Source organism: Pholis gunnellus (assembly GCF_910591455.1).
Source record: "Pholis gunnellus genome assembly, chromosome: 4".
In the NCBI taxonomy this organism is placed as follows: domain Eukaryota; kingdom Metazoa; phylum Chordata; class Actinopteri; order Perciformes; family Pholidae; genus Pholis; species Pholis gunnellus.
Window position 1 is genome coordinate 26527013 of NC_136530.1, and position 19366 is coordinate 26546378.

The 19366-nt window shown below is 42.5% G+C and overlaps 1 protein-coding gene across 2 annotated transcripts in view; it reads left to right on the forward strand.

Moving 5' to 3' along the window:
- Positions 1 to 9882: 9882 nt before the first annotated feature.
- nfic (nuclear factor I/C) overlaps positions 9883 to 19366 on the forward strand; it is a 65668-nt gene continuing 56184 nt past the window's right edge. For both annotated transcript variants that reach the window (XM_079158066.1, XM_079158067.1), the window contains exon 1: positions 9883 to 10146. In XM_079158066.1, coding sequence (XP_079014192.1) covers positions 10120 to 10146 — 27 coding nt within the window. In that variant the 5' untranslated portion in view covers positions 9883 to 10119. The remainder of the gene's footprint in view (positions 10147 to 19366) is intronic.

The following is a 19366-nucleotide window of genomic DNA, read 5'->3' on the forward strand; positions in this document are numbered from 1 at the left end:
AATTTTTAAATCTTCTGGCACAACAGCTGTTTTCAAAGACAAGGTGGAGATGTGAGCAAGTGGCTGCAATATTGACTGTTTCACCTGTTTGACAAGAAATGCAGAAAATGATGTCATGGCCAGTTGAAGATGTTTTAAGATCATCGTTTATATCACTTGAATATCAAGGAGCATAATATTAGAGACAGTGGTGGGCCGTCAGGGCCTGCAAAGCCTTCTCTGCTGGCCTAAACAGAATCACAAAGTTATAGCTATTTTGTAATTTAATAATTTTTCTTAAATACACTACATGTATTATAATTTATACAAATATTTTTCCCATTATCTTATTTTCTCATTGCACAGCTACTGTGCTCCTCAGTTGCTCTGCTTCCAGTGCAGCTTGTTTAAAGTAGAGCTTTTATCCAATCAGATTTCACCTCTGTGTCTCTAGGTAAGGAGAGAGGCCCGAGGCCTTCAGACTCACCAGTGAATCCATGTGCAGTTTAAGTGAATGGGGATGATAGTGTTGATTGGCATAGTCTTCAACCAATCAGATCTTTAGTTTAACATTCTTTGACACGCCAGAGCGGCCTGCAGGCCTACAACTACGTCAGCATTACGTGCAGCTCTGTTTGCAGCAGCAGCGCTGCAGTGAGAGTCAGCGTGTGCTGTGATTGGTCAGTGGGCGAGCACATGACTATTGTGAAACAAAACTTACAGCAGAGGCTTGGTCGGAGTAGTAAGAGTTCAAATTGAAAGATATGGATGAAATTATGATAATTTTTGGATTTTGCTTGGTGTAGATTTTTTTTTTACCTAGCTTTGTTTTTTAACACTCAATGGCTGAAATTGTTAGATAAACGGATTTGTGAGTTGGGATTTAACTGTGGGATTAAACTCTTTGTCAACAAAGAAAAGAGGATGTGATCAGCATTTGGTAAGTCAACTGGTTCGTTTTTGTACATCTAATATCTGAATGGCCCTTGAGTGTGTAGCAGAATGCGTGTTACTGCTGTTGTTTTTCCATTAAGCTAGTTAGCCTAGCCTCCCAGAACACTTGCGGGGCCCCAGCTGTTTTTGTTCCGGTTCAGAGGTCACACAGACCGTTGTCTCCTAGTGAGCGCAGAAAACATTATATTTCCTACAATTTAAGCTTCTGCATTTTCCAAATGCACTAGTATTATTCAAACGTATTGTTCGGTTTGTAAGCCTCGTACCGAACGGTTTAATATGAATACATAACGTTTTATAGTTACAGCCCAAGAAACGAATAATAACCCTAGCTGTGGCGCCATCATGTGGTTATAAGGTGGTATTTCAGCAGTGATAAAATGGTATAAAATGCACGGCCCGCCACTGATTAGAGATAATAGGGACATTTGTTGAAATAATAATATTCCCATGACAAGCAGGAATATTGTTCGCTAATTCATGACCAATATTTTCAAAGAATTCATTCAATTTTTGAGCGATATCAATTGGCTTGTCAAGAGAATTTTCACCATCCAAAAAGTCTGAAGGAAGCTCTGGGGTCGTTTTTTTCTCTTTGCAACACCTGATTTATTACTTCCACATGTTTTTTTATATCTTTTGAACACTTCAACATTTTTCACTGAAATATTTCTTTTTTGCAGAGCTGATGGTATGAGTGCATTTATTTCTATAGGATTAATTAGCAACATGAGTGAATGGGGATTTGAAACATATTTTCTGTCTAGTTTAATTTTTTTCCATCGGTTGACCCAAGCATATTTTGTGATGGCTGACTTATCCTGCATGTAACTGGTAATGCTCATGTTGCAGATGTCGATTTGCAATGGCTTGCCGAGAGAGAGAGCATTGCTCTAGCAACCTCTGCAAAAGTGCTGGAACACATCAGATTTATTTTAAATCCGAAGTCAAGCAGGGTATGGGTGTTGTTAGAGCCCCTTCCAGCTAGTGAGATATATATCTGCTGGGCAATGCATTGAGACAAGATCTTCCAAGAAGGCCAAGAACAGAATATGCAGGGTGTTAGATGTGGTGAATTTGTGGAGTGTCCTAGACTCCCGAGGTTCCCAACCCCAACTTACAAAGTGAACTTTGGTGTTAGAAGGGTAGGCCAGCTGATGGGGGACCGAGGTGGTTTTGGACCTTACGTTATACTTCTTGCTTGGGGTTCCACTCAAACCGAACCTCCCTCCTTGGTGGAGAGGTATTCTGTTGCTTTGGTTTGGTTCTGGAAGTGACCTTGGTTCTAACTTCACCCAACTGGTTCTGTTGGCCGCCCTGCTGGCGAGTTGCTTTGGCGTTTACCCTAGCACAAGGCATTTGTGAGGCCTTTTTTTCTTTTCTAGGATTGTAACTGTTGTATAAACCAAAAGCTTGTAAACTGAGTAGAAAGTGCAAATAGTGACCGAGTGATAATCAGCGAGACCGAGACCAGAGAGACCGAGGGCTGCTGACACTATTTCAACATGTATGTTACACTAGAACTGCTACGGTGCTGCGACAGGTGTGTTACTAATATTACAGTATCTGTGAATCATAACGATCCTAGTAACTGTACACACTGTTCAGCTGGTCGCTACAGACAGTGTTATTACACTTTTACATATTATTTAGCCTGAGACAACATTGAAACTGACTTCACGTTGCAAAGTCTTTAAATTAGCTCTCCGTGGTTGAGAAGCAGCAAGAAGACGTTTACAGACTTTACCAATAATTTCTCCTCCGCTGTGATCCACAGCTGTCTCCTCTGAGCTCATCCACTGCGCCCGCTCTCCCTACTCGCCCACTCACTAGCTACGGTAATCCTTTTATAGTCAAGAAACGTTCGCCCATACAAGGAGTATGTCCCAGTGAATTGCTTCATAACAAAAGACACAGTGCAAAAGTCTAAAGACATAGTATTAATTAGGTTATTTCAGCTAGTGTCTCTTTCAAGGGAGCAGAGCTTCTCAGTAAGACCGGCCTGAGCAGCTTCAAGGCATTCTGGCAAATAAATCTACACACTCAACAGCAGCAACGTGCCGTGTGGATCACGGCGCAGACGGGCCTTCGTGCTAACAAAGCAGCTTAGCTGCATTGCAGTACACAGTTTCACAAAAGGCAACAAGGAAAAAACTAAAAACAGTTACCCACATCCAACCTACCCACCTACTGTCTTTACTGGCTTCATATGAGGCTAAATGTCCACACAGTCAAGAGGCCTAAAAAAAGGCTTAGGGTTCAAGAGTTGACAGCTGACTCTTTGTTGAGGAGATCAAAGTGAGCATAAAAGGTGTTCAGCTCATTTGACAATGTGGCCTCACACAAAGCTCCTGCTTTTATAGCCTGTGACATTCTGGAACGTCTGCCACGTATCTTTAGTGTTGTTGGTGTTGAGGTCTCTCACCAGTCTCTCTCGACGTCTCCTCTTTGCCTCCTTGATGCCAGCTTTCAGTCTTGATCTGGCGATGCTGTATGCGTCCTTGTCACCTGACTGAAAGGCAGCTTTTTTGACTTTGGATAGTGCCATCACCTCTCCATTCATCCAGGCAAAGGTAATGATTTTATTGTCTTTATGATCGCCACATCATAAACACATTTGCTGATATGTCACTGTTAATGTATATTCTTCCAGATCGATGTCATTCTCTTGGGTGGCAGCATCCCTGAACATGTGACAGTCTGTACATTTAAAACAGTCCTTTAGAGCAGCTGTAGCTTCATCTGTCCACACTTTAGCTGTTCTTTCTGATGGTTTAGCCCGTTTAATTAGCTTGGCGTATGGAGACAGCAGGAGCAGGGAAAAATGACCTGATTGTCCAAAGTGGGGGCGGGGGAGAGCTCTTTGTTGCTGCCAGGAATACCTGTGTAGACATGGTCTTGTGTATTATTTCCTATGGTGGCGATGTGGATATGCTGATGGCATTTAGGGAAAACAGAGCTGACTGAGGTTTGTTTGATTAAAATCACCAGCTCATATAAAAGTACCATCCTGTTGTTTGTCATGTGTCTGCTGATGACCTCATACAATTCCTGCCGTGCATTTTGTGAATTTGCATCCGGAGGAATGTAAACAGCAGCAACAAAAACACTGGTGAACTCTCTGTGCAGATGATATGGCTGTCATCTTAGCATTACAAATTAGACATCAGGGAAACATTGTCCATTGACTTTGACTAAGTTTGAGCACCAAGCATCATTGATGTTTACACACAGTCCGGCTCCCCTCTTCTTACCAGAGTCCTGTGTTCTGTTGGCACGGTATACAGTCCGCCCGTCAAGTGCAATATCTTGACCTGGGACGTTATGATGAAGCCAGGTTTCTGTAAAGATGTGTGCTCAACAGCCTCTGATCTCCCGTTGCTGGGTCAGCCTGAGTCTTAATTTATTGATCTTTCTTTTGTCGCGATAATTCTCCCAAATAGACATGGCATCTATTCTATTACTTGTTGGGTTGAAGATTTACAATGTGTTGTAAAGCCATGGCAGTTTGAGCTTAATGTTACGGTTACAGACCCAAATGAAGAAGACTAAGAAGAGTAGAGAAGAGGGACCGTGATACGCCAACAAAGACACCATGGAAGAAAAAGCTGTGCCATAGTCTCAAGTCGGCATCTAGTAGCAGAACGACAGAGGAATAAAATAAATGTTTCCAGACATCAGAGCAGAGTGATGTTTGCTATTTCAATCTATTTAGAACCGCCTTGACAGCCTTGACAGCAGTGACAGTTTCGTCTGCACTGCATCTCCATTGTCATTATTACTACTCCTCGGTCCACAGGGGACAGCAGCCTTAGTCCCGCCCCTGGCCTGATTGGCTATTTGTTAGTTCCCTTGCTGCACATTGGTTGAGCACACTTTAATGGAGAAATAGCTGTTTCATGTCAACATGCCAGACAACTCAGTCCACTCGAACTCAGCAGAGTGGGATGATTCAGAGATCTGGACACAGGCAAGGCAAAACTCAGACTATTAAAAACAAAATGAACGACTAAATCAAATACATGAAATATAAACTGCCACTTTTTATAGAATTACTGGTAGAATAAATCTTCACCAAGGAATAAAACAAGGAAATGTATAAGAGAGCACCGCACCAGCACACACGCACTGTGCTGCTAGGCAACACAGTAGTTGTTTTCTTTTACCTATACAAGATACAGTAATGCTAACCTTCACCCATAATGATCATCATGCGTTATTTTATTGCTTTGTTGTGCTGTTCACAAACTCACTCAACATGTAACTGTTCTAGAATGTCTCCTCTCTGGAGCGCTACAGCCGCAGACGCATGATGCTGATTTATCTTTTTTCTTTTGTTCCATTCTCACAGTTTATCAGGACATTTTCCTGTGACTTTTGTTTTATCACAAGTAGGCCTACAATACGTGTGATTAAAAAAGTACTCTATCATTTTTTTAAATACAAATACACACACACACACACACACACACACACACACTTTATAATGACAGTACATTTAATTATTACTTCCACCCCTGGAAATAAACAAAAGCCAACTGAATGTTACCTGCACAAGTCCATTACCTATAGTGACCCGTCCAATCAGCGCATCTCTTCCTAACCCCTCAGAACCTTAGTTTAACAATAATTGTATTGTAACTGCTTACTAGCTTTAAACTGCATCTTCTTTCCTCAGCGGATGGAGTTTGTTCAGTTCATGGCAACTATGGCTCAGCGGCAGCAGAGTCGTCCTTCAATCAGAGGATCGGTGGTTGAACAAACATTTGTTTTTATTTAAATATATTTATTTCCCCCGATATAAAAGAGCGCTGTACAAGAACACAAGGAATAAGTTTAGTTTTTTTAATAAAATGCTAAAAGAAATCTGCTTTTTATCCAATCAATAATTCATTAATCAAAGTAATCGACAGATTTGTTGACTAATTAATCCTCAAAATAGTCCTTAGCTGCAGCCCTAAATGGAAGAGGGGAGAGATAGTGAGGAGGACATAGGTGAGAGGGGAACGGTGAGGATGAATATGTCTAGAGTGAAGAGGCAGTAGGCCTGTTAGAGGAGAACAGGATTAGAGAAGGACTGGGCCAGAGAGAGGGAAAGAAGTAGACAGTGAATATAGCACTCTTCTATTCTGCCGCAACCTACCGGGCGGGCGGGGGGGGGGGGGGGGTTACTGCCGTGGAGCCTGAAGCTTGACGCGGGACGTTTCTGGTCCCGAGCGCCGCGGCTTTACTCCATCTGGCACGCGCATGATGATAGAAATGAATATGTAATGATAACGACCGATAGCGTGAGATGGGCAGGCGTTAAGATCAGCTTTAACTTCCCCCGGTGGCGACTCAGCTTCGACATGGTAGGACAAAACCTGTTCCGGTACAATAATGTAGTGGAGTGCTCCTTCCTATTGGTGTGATGTTTCGTGTTTTCCAAAAAAGACGCAATGCAAGGAGTTGAGCGAGTAACATTAGCTACGCAGCTTAAAGTGGAGCAGAAAGCGGCAATGGTTACATCCCTCTCTCTATTACAGCAAGCCGCTTTCTCTATTTACCTCCGTCTTCAAGTTTATAGTCGCGTCCGAACACTATAGTCCGATAAGTGACGCTTGTTAATGGAGAGAATCTGCCGCTGAATTTCATTCAAAAATCTGGCAATTAAAATATCCCTGGCACCCAGGCAAATATGCACACCTTGCACAACACAACTTGACAACAATGTTGAATTGTCAGGATACACTCTTCCATTCGGCAAACATACGACTCACGAACCACCTCCTACTTTATCAAAATCTGAACTCTTAGAATCGATTCGTCATTCCGTCACACTCTGTGCTGGGCGGAAGCCAGCAGTGTGACACGATTATAAAAGTTAATATTTTGTTGCCATTAAGCCATTTTTGAGCATTTAATAAAGGCCGAATTTGGCTGAAGACCATCAATAAGGAGATTATTTCATGTCGCACACGAGGCGAGAAGCATGTCAGACATTTAACAAGTTCATTTTAAATTCCTACAGTTTTGAATGAAGTTTGGAGCAACGTCGCCTCCGTGCGGAAGAGCGGGCGTACTGACGTGACACTGGCACATCTGGTTTCCGACCACTGGCGGCGCCTTAGTTACTGGACAACATGATTTGGTGTGCGTATATATCAGCGCGTGCAGTCGCGAGTGAAAGGTGTCGACTCTCTGGCGTTTGTCCTAGAGCGTGCAGCGGCAGGCCTGTCTGCTTTGGCTCTGTTCCCCCGGCAGGACGGCGGAGGCCAAGTTAAAGTTCAGCTCGATCCTTTTCCCGGTGTGTGTGTGTGTGTGTGTGTGTGTGTGCGTGTGTGTGTGTGTGTTATTCAGCAGAAAATGGCCGCAGTAAGAGCCAGCGGCCTGAGTTAGAATGGCAGTCCGACATAGGGCCTCCTGCCTCGGCATAAACACAGCTGCAGTTGTGGAAGTGAACCACTAGACAACTGCAGATGCCACTGTAGAAAAGAGAGCAGCCAAATGTTGCCCCTCCATCACCACGGGCTCTATCAGAAGGAACAGGACACAGATTAGGCCTACATTTCATGGAAGCTAAAATGGAATGCTGCTCCAGTTGAAGGATTAGAGAACTGAATAATATACAACTTATTTCTAGCAACAACAATAATAGGCTAATGGGTCAAAAGACTTCAAAGTAAAACATTGTTGTTTTTAAAAATACAAGGAAGTATAATCAGTGCAACCGTTTATAAGTGTAGAGACAAACATTTTACTAGAGACCACCTGGACGATCTGTGATCCACCAGCCGTGACGTCAAATCGAGTAAGGGGCATAAAGTGGGGGCCAATGGCCGACTTCCAATTTCGTTACGTGCACATTGGTGCTTTGGTCTGAATAACGAAATGACATTAATTTTAATAGAATAGCATACGGACATATATCAACCAAGCCTATTTATTGGGCATGTCCATAATGTACCTTAGTGACATGTCAGCTGCATTATATATATTAAAGTTATATCTCAATTACAATCACGACAATACTTGTTTTTAGCAGTGCATTCATAGCATTTAAGTAAAAGTACCGCTCCGTAAAGATACTCTATTTTATTAACTTTAACAATGTGAAAAGTGCATGATTATTATTAGCAACATGTACTTAAAGTATTCCGAGCAGAAACATGCATTCCATTGTTCTACAGATTATTCTGACTGTATAAGTAGCATTTTGGTGGAGGCGGAGCTAATATGAAATATTTTACGTAGTGTTGAGCAGTTAACAATGTGTCATACTATATAAGATATTTATATTTTAGATGTAAAATATTGATATGTTCAGTGGCATTGCAAGTTGCAAGATATATATAAATACTGTATAGTAGGGGTGTAACAATACACATATTCGTATTGAACCGTTCGGTACGAGGGTCACGGTACGGTACGCATTATACTAATATATATACTCCCACCACGGAACAAACACATTCTACTCCGGTGAGGTGACTGGCTAAGTGGAGAGCAGGGCTGTCCTTCAATCAGAGGATCGACGGTTCGAGCTCCGGCTCCGCTAGTCGCATGTCTAGTCTATGTGTCCTTGACCAAGACACTTAACCCCAAATTTGCTCCCGTAGCTGCTAATTTAGGCATATGGTGTAGAAATGTAGGTCGCTTTCTGCATCTGCTAAATTACTGTAATGTGAGGGGAAAGGCGCGCAACGCTAAACTATCACAAGAAGAATACACAAGTTGTATGAGAAGGAGAGGACTAGCGACGGCGTTACAACGTGCACCAGCTGCTGCTCTCACTGGAGACTACTGGACATCGCTGGGTAACCTTCATCACCTCTGAGTTACAGCATTATAGTGATGAACAGTAGAGCTGCATTCACATGCTCTGTCATGAAGACACAACACACACATTTAGATGAAACGTGCCGAAACATTTGATTCCTGTTGCACAGCAGTGGAACGTTTCACATGACGTCACACACTGAGCACAGATAGTGAAGAGATAGAACTGCTGCTGTGTAAAGAGAATACTGCTGTTAAAAATAACCTTATTTGTTTAAAGTGTTTGCAAACCAAATGTTATTGTACTTTTGTTCATATAGCAGTACTTTTAAAATAAAAATGTGCAATACACTACTTTGGAATTCATTATTGAACTTTGCCATAACAATGCAATGCAAATAATTGCAAAAAAATCATGCGATTAATCGCGATTAAACATTAATCGTTGCCCAGCACTAGTAACAACACATTAGCTCACTACTGAATGGTGATGAAGAGCCATGTTCTCCAGACACAAAGCTGTGTGACTGTAACAACACATTAGCTCACTACTGAATGGTGATGAAGAGTCATGTTCTTCAGACACGCCTACTTGAGAGTCTCACCAGCGAGGATTTGGCATTTCTGCGTCGTATTGAACAGTTACACCCCCCTAGTATGTATGTATGTGTATATATCAAGTACTATTTCTCTCTAAGATGTATCCTCATGGAGTAGAAGTAAAAAGTAGCCGCTAGCTCAAATGTGTTGTCAAGTATAGTACTTGAGTGAGTGTATTTAGTTACATTGCAGCTGGTTTGTGGATGTACATCATAACCCTCCGCTGCTTGCTGTGTGGGATGAGGCCGATGTGTTCACCTCTCCGTGTTCACCTCTCCGTGTTCACCTCGGGCTCGTCGTGAACACAGATGGTGATCGCGTGAAGGCCAGCAGACGGATCCTCAGATGAAGGGAGCGTCAGAGGCCTGTGTGTCGGGAGGCACAGCAGCTGCTGCTGCTGCGGCTTTAAGCCCGTTTGGGATGGGCTCATTTCATAACGTCATTTCACCTTCTTTTATTCTTCGCCCCCTCATCTCCTTCCCTCTCGAAATGACGCCGTCCCCCGTTCTCTCCACAGAATGACTATTCCGAACTTTTTCGCTGTTTTTCTCCCGGCGGAGCATTTTTCCGGAGACTCAACTTTTCTGGCTTGTCATCATTTCTGGAGTTAACGCGGCAGAGTCATCCGAGGCGACCGGAGCTCTCCTATTTGGATCGTTCAAAACCCAGCGGAGCAGTCCAGGAAATGCAGCGTTTTCTCTAACCCGGAGGTACAGCTGCCGAACCGACTCAGCGGGAAGAGCACGTAGGAATGTGCAGGAACTAACGGCGAGCCTCGGGATGTTTCCGTTAACGGAAAGCCTGGTGCGATTGTGATTCATCCACATCATGTTTTCTCCTCTCGCTGTGGCTCAGGTAAAACCCGCTGGTCGCTGTTGTAGTAGGGCCTGCCCCACATGGAACTGTGTTGATTTAATGATGCAGTGTGTATGAAGGAAACCCAGACTGACTGTCTGCACTCAAACCATTTCAGCTAGTCCTCGCTGCATAATAGGGCAGACAGCGGTGTGATTCCGATCAGCAGCAGGTAGTGGAGGGTGGAGAGCTGCAGCACATAGACGGCACCAGGCCGTTGCAATAACACGGTTGTTAGCTGGGACCTGCTGACAGGAGATCACCTCTACTGACCTTAGTCAGCTTGTGTGCTATGCGGGGACTCCACTGTGCCATTAGCTGCCCACCGTATTCCTCTCTTTGGTTAGCTGTGACACGTGACACATCCATCTGTTTGGAAACAGACTTTTGATCCTCTTGTATTATACACACCTACTGATGCCATATGCACATCTAAATTCCTAAAGTGTCGTTTAAAGAAAGTGCGGCATCTGTTTCACTGTGAGTTATGAGAGAGGAGAGTTGGTGTACAGTGTAATGGTCACTTTTCAGCTGATGTTGGTGTTTGATTGATATTTCTGTCATCATTTTTAATTATGACCACTGTGGTCCAATAAATGACAAAACGTAAACATATTCAGGTTTCTCTCAAGAACTTAATTTTGTCAAGATGAAATGACTGAAATTGTAAACTAATACGCAACTCTCTGCTGATATGACAGTTGTTATGTCTGCTTTTACTATTGTTACTGTTATGACTGATCACTACCCCTGTTAGTCCTTTTATTAATACCACAGCTATACAGCACTGCTGTTGCTGTTATCACTACTGCTGCTGTCTGTACTTTTGGAGTAGTATTGCTGTGCTACTAGTAGGGGTGGGAGAAAAATCGATACAGCATAGTATCGCGATATTTTTTTAGGGCAATATTGTATCAATACACGGAGCCAAGTATCGATCTTTCAAAACAAAGATGGAGGTATCGGAGAAAGAAATCAGAAATGCGCCATCCGCGTTTAAATCAAACGTCTGGACTTATTTTTTTAACAAGGAAGGGAAGAAGGACATGGATATGACACATGGATATGACTTTTTTCACAGACAGCTGTGCCCAAGCTCTACAGAGAAGTGAAGCTTAAAGTGGAGGAATCTTTGAGTACAGCAGTAAGAGTTGCATTAACTTGCGATGCGTTGACGTCAAGCGCAGTGGATTCCTATGTGACTATAACAGCACAATATCTCACAGAGGACCTGCGACTGATGTCTCGTTCTCCAAACTAGAGCAGTACACGTAAGTCACACCGGGGCAAACATTGCAGACGTCTAGACATATAGTTAAGTTGGACTGTGTAGACTGTAATACAAACAGTTCAGTTCGTCAGGTGCAACATTTATGACAGTGTTGGTCAGTCTGTCTGCTTGACAATCCCATTTTGCTACAATAAAAATGATTGTGAAGTGAGATGAACAGACTGAAAACGTTATCTTATTAGATAAAACATGTTGACAAAGTTTTCCTTTGGGGACATCATTTGCAGTTGAAAAAAGGTAATGAATCGCAATACTCAGCATATCGCAGTATCGTGATAATATCGTATCGTGGGACCTCTGGTGATTCCCACTCCTAGCTACTAGTGTTTAACTCTTGTACGATCCACATTTCTTTTGCTGCACCGTTATTTACCACTACTGTTGCAACAGCTACACATTAAATGACTGGTACTATTATAAATGCCACTACCAAGGCTGGATTACCAATTTGGCAGCACCACAGGAACCCAGGGGCCTCAAGATTGCACATTGGTTATTGCTTATCTTGTGCTGTGTCAAAATCAAGGTGTAAGACCTTTATTATTTTACTTTGTATTGTGCTCACATTGTGTTGCTGAATATAGTAACACACTGCTACCATGTGTGATCTGCTATGATCTTCTGGGTTTGTCAATAAAAGTCAAGAAACACAATGTTTGAAAATGACACGCGATAGAACAGTGATCCCCACTAATTAAGTTAGTATGGGGAAATCTATAAAGTATATTCAACGTGTCCTCATCCAACGGTTTGTACGAAGCTGAAATATGAGCTGTTTGCAGTGATGTTTCTGCCCTGGTCTGTACAGCTCTTTGATCAGTGTGGGTCGTTTATAAATACATTTGATTGGTCGATATCTTAAGATTGGTTAGGTTTAGGGTTCAAATAATTACAGAAATATAATTACTTAAGTATGTAAGTAGGGCTGCAACAACGAATCGATAAAATCGATAATAATCGATTATTAAAAGAGTTGGCAACAAATTTCATTATCGATTCGTTGTGTCGCGCGATTATTACGCCACTCAATAATGACGTCACATAAGGCTGACTTCTTGTGGTCAGTAGGTGGCACTAAGACTATGACTCAATATAGGCGTGTAGATGTAACTCTTAGGGGCCGATCACACCGAGATGCGTCGCAATAGGCTCTGCTGCTTCAAAAACGGCCATTGGAAAAGTTTGGCAAAACAGCAGATGAGCCGGTGGAGCAGGAGTGGGTGTGAAACCAGGCGATCAATAATAATACATTTTATTTATAGAGCGCTTTTCAGAATACTCAGACACTTTACATTAAAATCATCATATAAAAAAGCTATACACTAAAAACGTAAAACACAATATTGGTCACAACCTCCTGTAAAATTTGCCGAAAACGCCTATCCAAGGCATACCCAAAGTAAATTGAAAGCTGTTCTTGAACCATTTGGAGTACATGCATGGTTTTGGTCTCTTTTGAAAGCTAACACCCAACAGCCAGAATCACTGTAAGCTACTGGCATTGAGTAATAGAAGTTTGAACACACTGAAGGAGAAGGTTTCTATTTCCGCTTGAATATTTCTTTGCAAGCTGATGCCTGCAGATGACTATATTTATTAGCTGGAAAACACAATGGGACCATAGCATGGAGCCTTAACTAGTCCAGTTTCAAATTTGATAGCAATAGCACAAAAAATGAGTATTTTTGACATGGTTTACTGGGAGTATGTCTTGGCCCTTTTAAAAAAAATGACATGTGGGGACCCATAGTATTACACCCAGCCTATGTGAAAATGTGTATTCATTATTCAAACTAAAGCTTATTTATGTCTAAATACAGTCACCTATGAGTTATTTCACCATTATTAATTTTAACAAATTCTCAGAAATCTCACATACCACACCTTGGCCTTGGCTCAGACACAAGGACCTGACTCACTGTGTCAAAATTGACTTCCACATTCTGCCTCTAAGTCCACCCCCTGAATCTGCATATCATTCTTTTCGTAATTTCATTGGCTATACGAAGCGTGAGTCATCAGAACGATCGGTTGCAATTGGCTCGAGCATCACACAAAATAAGATAGGCGGGCACGAGCCTTCAACTGGGACTCTCGTTGGCTATTCTAGGCTCTGAAGAGCATATGGAAGCTCCTAATAGGTCAAATGAGGTGTCAATCGAAGCGTCATAATGCAGCAGCCGTTTTGAGATACAGACAGCACCCTGTTTACATGGAAAGTGAAGGTATATTGAGAAAATAGATCGCTAGTTAGCATATCTGCCGGCTAATTTGAAATGATGCAACAGCAGTCTGTGGGTGTTTATGGACGTAATAATGTGTTTTGGACTAAATCTTTTACTGGATTGGATCGCCATGACCTTTGCCAAATGTAACAAGAGCGTTTTTGTTGGAAGATAATCGATGGTTGGATTTCTATCAAGCTTCAAAGCAACTGCTTATTTGTGGGTTGGTGGTTTGACAGAGGCATTGACTGAACCTGCTGTTGTGATTGTATCTTGAAATGGTTTACATGAATCGAATCTCAAGAATCGTAGCTTTCTAACGAGATATCGCTTCAGTGCCTACCTATAAATAGCCGTTGTGTACATGACACAGATGTGCAGTAAACACTCCGAAAGCCCGCGGACGGGCCGTCGGAGCGGTAACAGGTAAGCAGTTCTAAAAAGGTGAGTTTTGATTTGTGATTTGAACATGGAAAGATTGGTGCAGTCTCGGATGTGTTTGGGGAGAGAGTTCCAGAGGGAGAAGGCTCTGTCGCCCCATGTCCGGTGCTTGGTCCTGAGTGGAAGGGACAGGAGGTTGGCATCAGAGGAGCAGAGCCGACGGGATGGAGTCTGGTGGTGAAGCAGATCGGTGAGGTAGGAGGGGGCCTGATTATGGAGGACTTTATAAGTGAGGAGAAGGACTTTGTATTGGATCCGTTGTGGGATGGGGAGCCAGTGGAGATTCTGGAGAACAGGGCTGATGTGATCGAGGGAGTGGGTGAGCAGGCGAGCAGCAAAGTTCTGGATGTTTTTCCTCGGAGGAACTCAGGCGGTGCGGTTCCGTGGGGTGATAACCTCTCTGTGCGTCAGAGATACTTTCTTCGGCTCAGTAAAGGGAGTGTTTCTTTCCTTACGGCTGGAACAAAGTCGACTTGGCTGGAAAGAAGAAGAGGAATGCTTCTCTTTCTCTGAAGAATCTGTTTCTTCACTTCTGCAGGAAAATTGTCCGCTTCCTCTTCCATGATGCAAACTAAAACAAAACATACTAACAGTCCAGTAGATTTGTCCAGCGAATGTAAAACTGTTTAACCTAGGATTTTCTTTTAAAAACAGCAACATTATGTTCGTGCCTCCTTGCACCGACAACGTCAGCGGGATAAGCGACGCTCCGTGGTTTTGTAGAAACAGGGCTGAGCCACGGCGCACCTGGGGTGTCTGTGGCCCTCGGCCAATTAGAGGACAGTGTTGCATTTGGGTGAAGAGTTCACACCTAGATTTGAACTTCTTTCTGGTGGGGGTTTGGTTGCTACAGTATCTACCCAAATCAAGATGGGCCTTGCCTGCAGAATCGGCAGGCCCAGATCTCTTTGTTTCAAAGCACATGGTGAAGCCAAGCACATGGTCCCAACAGTACGCTATAAGCTAACATGCTAACGCTATAAGCTAGCAGCCTAGCCTGCATCTTTAGCTGCATAAAATGATACTAATGGTGCTAATTTCGGTTTGAATTATTGGAATACAGTAGTTCAAGTACCCACTAAATATGTAGTGAAGCCTCATGTTTATGTTGTCAGCTTGTTCTTTTCGCTTCGCAAGTCCTGTGCGGAGTCTTCAGACCGGTGCTACCTTCAAAGCTGTAGAAGCAGTCAGAAGTACCTGCACATGCGTGTTCCACCAGTCAGCACTAGTGGTGTAACGGATCACACCTCACGGTTTGGCACACTTGTGAGCCGCAAATTAATTGAGTTTTTTTTTACAGTTTAATCATCATAGTGTGTAACTGCTGCTGTTCCTTTTCAAGTAACAAGTCTCCAAATATCATTTGCAGAGTGTCAGTGAACATATATAAAGCAGTAGTGTGTTCACGTGAACGGAGAGTGTTAAAAGCATTTTCGTGGCGAGCAGAGGAACTTGAGAAGCCCCCGGCGTCATTTAAGTCGCAAGTTTGGGAGCATTTTGTCTTCCCTGTAACTTATAATGACGGGATGAGGGTGGTGGACAAAACCGTTACGGTTTGTAGGCTTTGTTTAAAGAGAAAAACACACAATAATGGCAGTACAGTTTGAAGCGCCACCATGCCGGTCTGTCAGCAACGGGGGCCAAGGCACAACAACAACAACAACAACAAGGTATTATGACGGCATTTAAGAAACCGTTTGTGGCAGAATCAGACCAGGCTAAAGCTATTACAACATCTATTGGGGTCCTTATTGCTGCAGACATGAGGCCATTCTCTGTTGTGGAAAACAAAGGATTTCAAAATCTGGTTAAAGTGCTCCAGGGCAACGGAGAGCTACGTGACTGTGACCGCTCACTTCATCACGGCAGAGTGGGAGATACATATTCCGGTGCTGTAGACGCGCCCCCTCTGGGAGAGTCACACAGACACACACCTGGCACAGGTGCTGACAGAAGTAGTAGAGTGGAAGCTAGACAGGCCCAATAGTAATATCCCAGTCACCACAGAAAGGTCGACCCTCTCTCCGGACAATGTAGATATTCTCATCTTTTTGAAAAATGTTTTAAAGTTGCAGACCATTTCACAGTAATGGTAAACATTATTTCAGTGTATTTAAATGACATAACCTGACAGGAAGTAAACATAGACCCAAGTTGTTGCTGAGCAGTTCAGTTCAGTTCAGTTGAAACAGTGGAAGCTAGCTCACTGGCTGTTTTCTTCTGTCAATATTGATCAAAGTACAAAATGTGCACTGCTGTCATTACGATGTACTGGGAGCTTCTTGTTGGCAACACACAGTCTATAGTTCCATATTCATTACATTTTATATGAAACATTACTCATATTAGCAGTACGGTGAAAATATAGACACTTTTCAGAGTAAAGACCATCACCCGAGCGTCGCCCAAGTGTTCTTTCTGCTTTCTCTCATCAGTCACTTTCCTATAGCATTTAGACATGTGTATATATATATGTATATATATTCATGAAATTTGACACGTAGATTCTTTGATATGTATGAATTAATATTACTTACACTTTGATGGCGATCGCCGAAGAAACTGACAGCAAAAAGACCGGCAAGTGCGTCACACCGGGAAACGTCTGAGCCAGGCCAATAGCGGCTAGCACTGTCTGAACAAGGAAACAGAGACGCTACTTCCATCACCCGAGGACGTGAACACTCAGTGGATTAAGTTTATTTTTAGGTGTTTTAGTCTTTTTTTACTGAAATGTCCTCACAACAAAAGGAAAACTCATTCTCAACGAGGGTCAGTAACATCTTCAAAACTGAATCTCTGGATGGATCTTTACCCGCTGTCTGTAACCCAACTTCAAACTTGGAGCTGTAAGTTTTGCCACTTTAATATACATTTATATACTGTGTATTTAGCAGACTGTCTGTTGACATTAGCATGCTTCAATGCTAATGCGGCTAGCTTCAATTGTAGATCCACAGGCTGGAGTAATGGAGTAACATTAGGTAATACAGAGAGACTGTGTGGACATTTAGCCTCATATGAAGCCAGTTAAATAAAGACAGTAGTAAGTTGGCTGTGGGTAACTGTTTTTTGTTGCCTTTTGTGAAACTGTGTACTGCAATGCAGCTAAGCTGCTTTGTTAGCATGAAGGCCCGTCTGCTCCGTGATCCACACCGGTCTGTGTGAGCACGTTGCTGCTCTGTGGAGTGTGTAGATTTATTTGCCAGAATGCCTTGAAGATGCTCAGGCCGGTGATACGGTTTAACCAGGGACCCTGTTAACTGGTGACCTTCAGCCGAATGTGTCTGTTGTCATAGTTACGGCAGCTGTTAAAAACGAGAAGAGAACATGTAGCTGTCCTCGTGAATGCCGCATTGTTTAATTTTGCAATACAGTGTCAAACTTTCTCATTTACAGTCTTTGGTCAAAACATACCGGATTCGACGTTGGAGTCTTTTGATGAAACGAGTCCACTCGAGTTTGAAACGTTGCTTGTTGTTTATGTGTTGAAACAGGAAGGGAGCAAATTGCCCTTCCTTTGAAATAATAAAGTTGGTAAAAAAACAAACAAAAACAATCGTTTTTGGAGCCTGTTTTGTGAAAACATGTGTTACGTAGAAGAACTCTGTAGCACAGTAAAAAATAATGTATATATGGGATTCTAACACATATCATCGAGTGGAAAAATAGTTAGCAGAGAGAGGCAGTACCACTACGCCACAACCAGCTCAAAGGTAATATTGGAGGCATACAGTAAAAGGTAAATCACAGTCAGAAGTCGCTCCTAAGAGCAGAGGGAAACCAGATCAACTTGTGACCACACTGCTCCCATGCAGCATTTTGACGTGTACTACGGAGCACTTTTGAATACAGCTGGTTTCTGAAACAAATCTTTGTAGCGCTGCAAATGAATGAGGCAGATGTTTGTGATGTTGTCATGAGGATGTTTTCATGAGGTGAAAATACACAATGTGTATGAGGCAACAAGAAAAGCAAAGCCATAAAATTAAGAATTCAACCAGCCAAGAACACAGATATGTCAAGTTGAGTTTAATAAGTGAAAGACATAATCACATTCCATTTGACTCACATAGCATCACAATATTGGAACCACCAGGAACCGGGATCAATTTGTTCCTACCAACTCAATGTGGTCAATGCCCATGGTCTTTAAACGAGATGGTGAACGAGCACATGGGTGTAATGTTTGGGTATCCATACACTAGTGACCATATATTATAGGCCAGTATGTTTTTATAAAACTTGAATACCACAAAAACAAATTTCTCTATCTTTCAGATTGAATGCACATTGTGTTCCCATGTGCTCGTTCACCATCTCGTTTAAAGACCATGGGCATTGACCACATTGAGTTGGTAGGAACAAATTGATCCCGGTTCCTGGTGGTTCCACTGGGTGTGTAGCACGGCCCAGCACAGAGAGAGACTATTTGTGTCCAGGTTGCTAATGTTACATTTTGCTTAACTTTTTGTATCAAATGCTATTCGTTACCCTTGAGTGTGCCCACCATGTGCATATTGTGATGCTATGTGACTCAAATGGTATGCGATTATGTCTTTCACTTATTAAACTGAAATGAACTGAACTTGACATATCTGTGTTCTTGGCTGGTTGAATTCTTAATTTCATGGCTTTGCTTTTCTTGTTGCCTCTGATGCGTTATTGTCCACATTGTGTATTTTCACCTCATGACAACATCACAAACGTTTGCCTCATTAATTTGCAGCGCTACAAAGATTTGTTTCAGAAACCAGCTGTATTCAAAAGTGCTCCGTGGTACACGTCAAAATGCTGCATGGGAGCAGTGTGGTCACAAGTTGATCTGGTTCCCCTCTGCTCTTAGGAGCGACTGCTGACTGTGATTTACCTTTTTTTGTATGCCTCCATTACCGTAGTGCCGATCGTGGCGTAGTGGTACTGCCTCTCACTGCTAACTATTTTTCTACTCAATGATATGAGTTCGAATCCCATACATACATTATTTGTTACTGTGCTACAGTTATTCTACGTAACACGTTTTCACAAAACGGGCTCCAAAAACGATTATGTGTTTTTTTTATCAACTTTATTATTTCAAAGGAAGGGGAATTTGCTCCCTTCCTGTTTCAACACATAAACAACAAGCAACGTTTCAAACTCGAGTGGACTCGTTTCATCAAAAGACTCCATCGTCGAATCCGGTATGTTTTGACCAAAGACTGTAAATGAGAAAGTTTGACACTGTATTGCAAAATTAAACAATGCGGCATTCACGAGGACA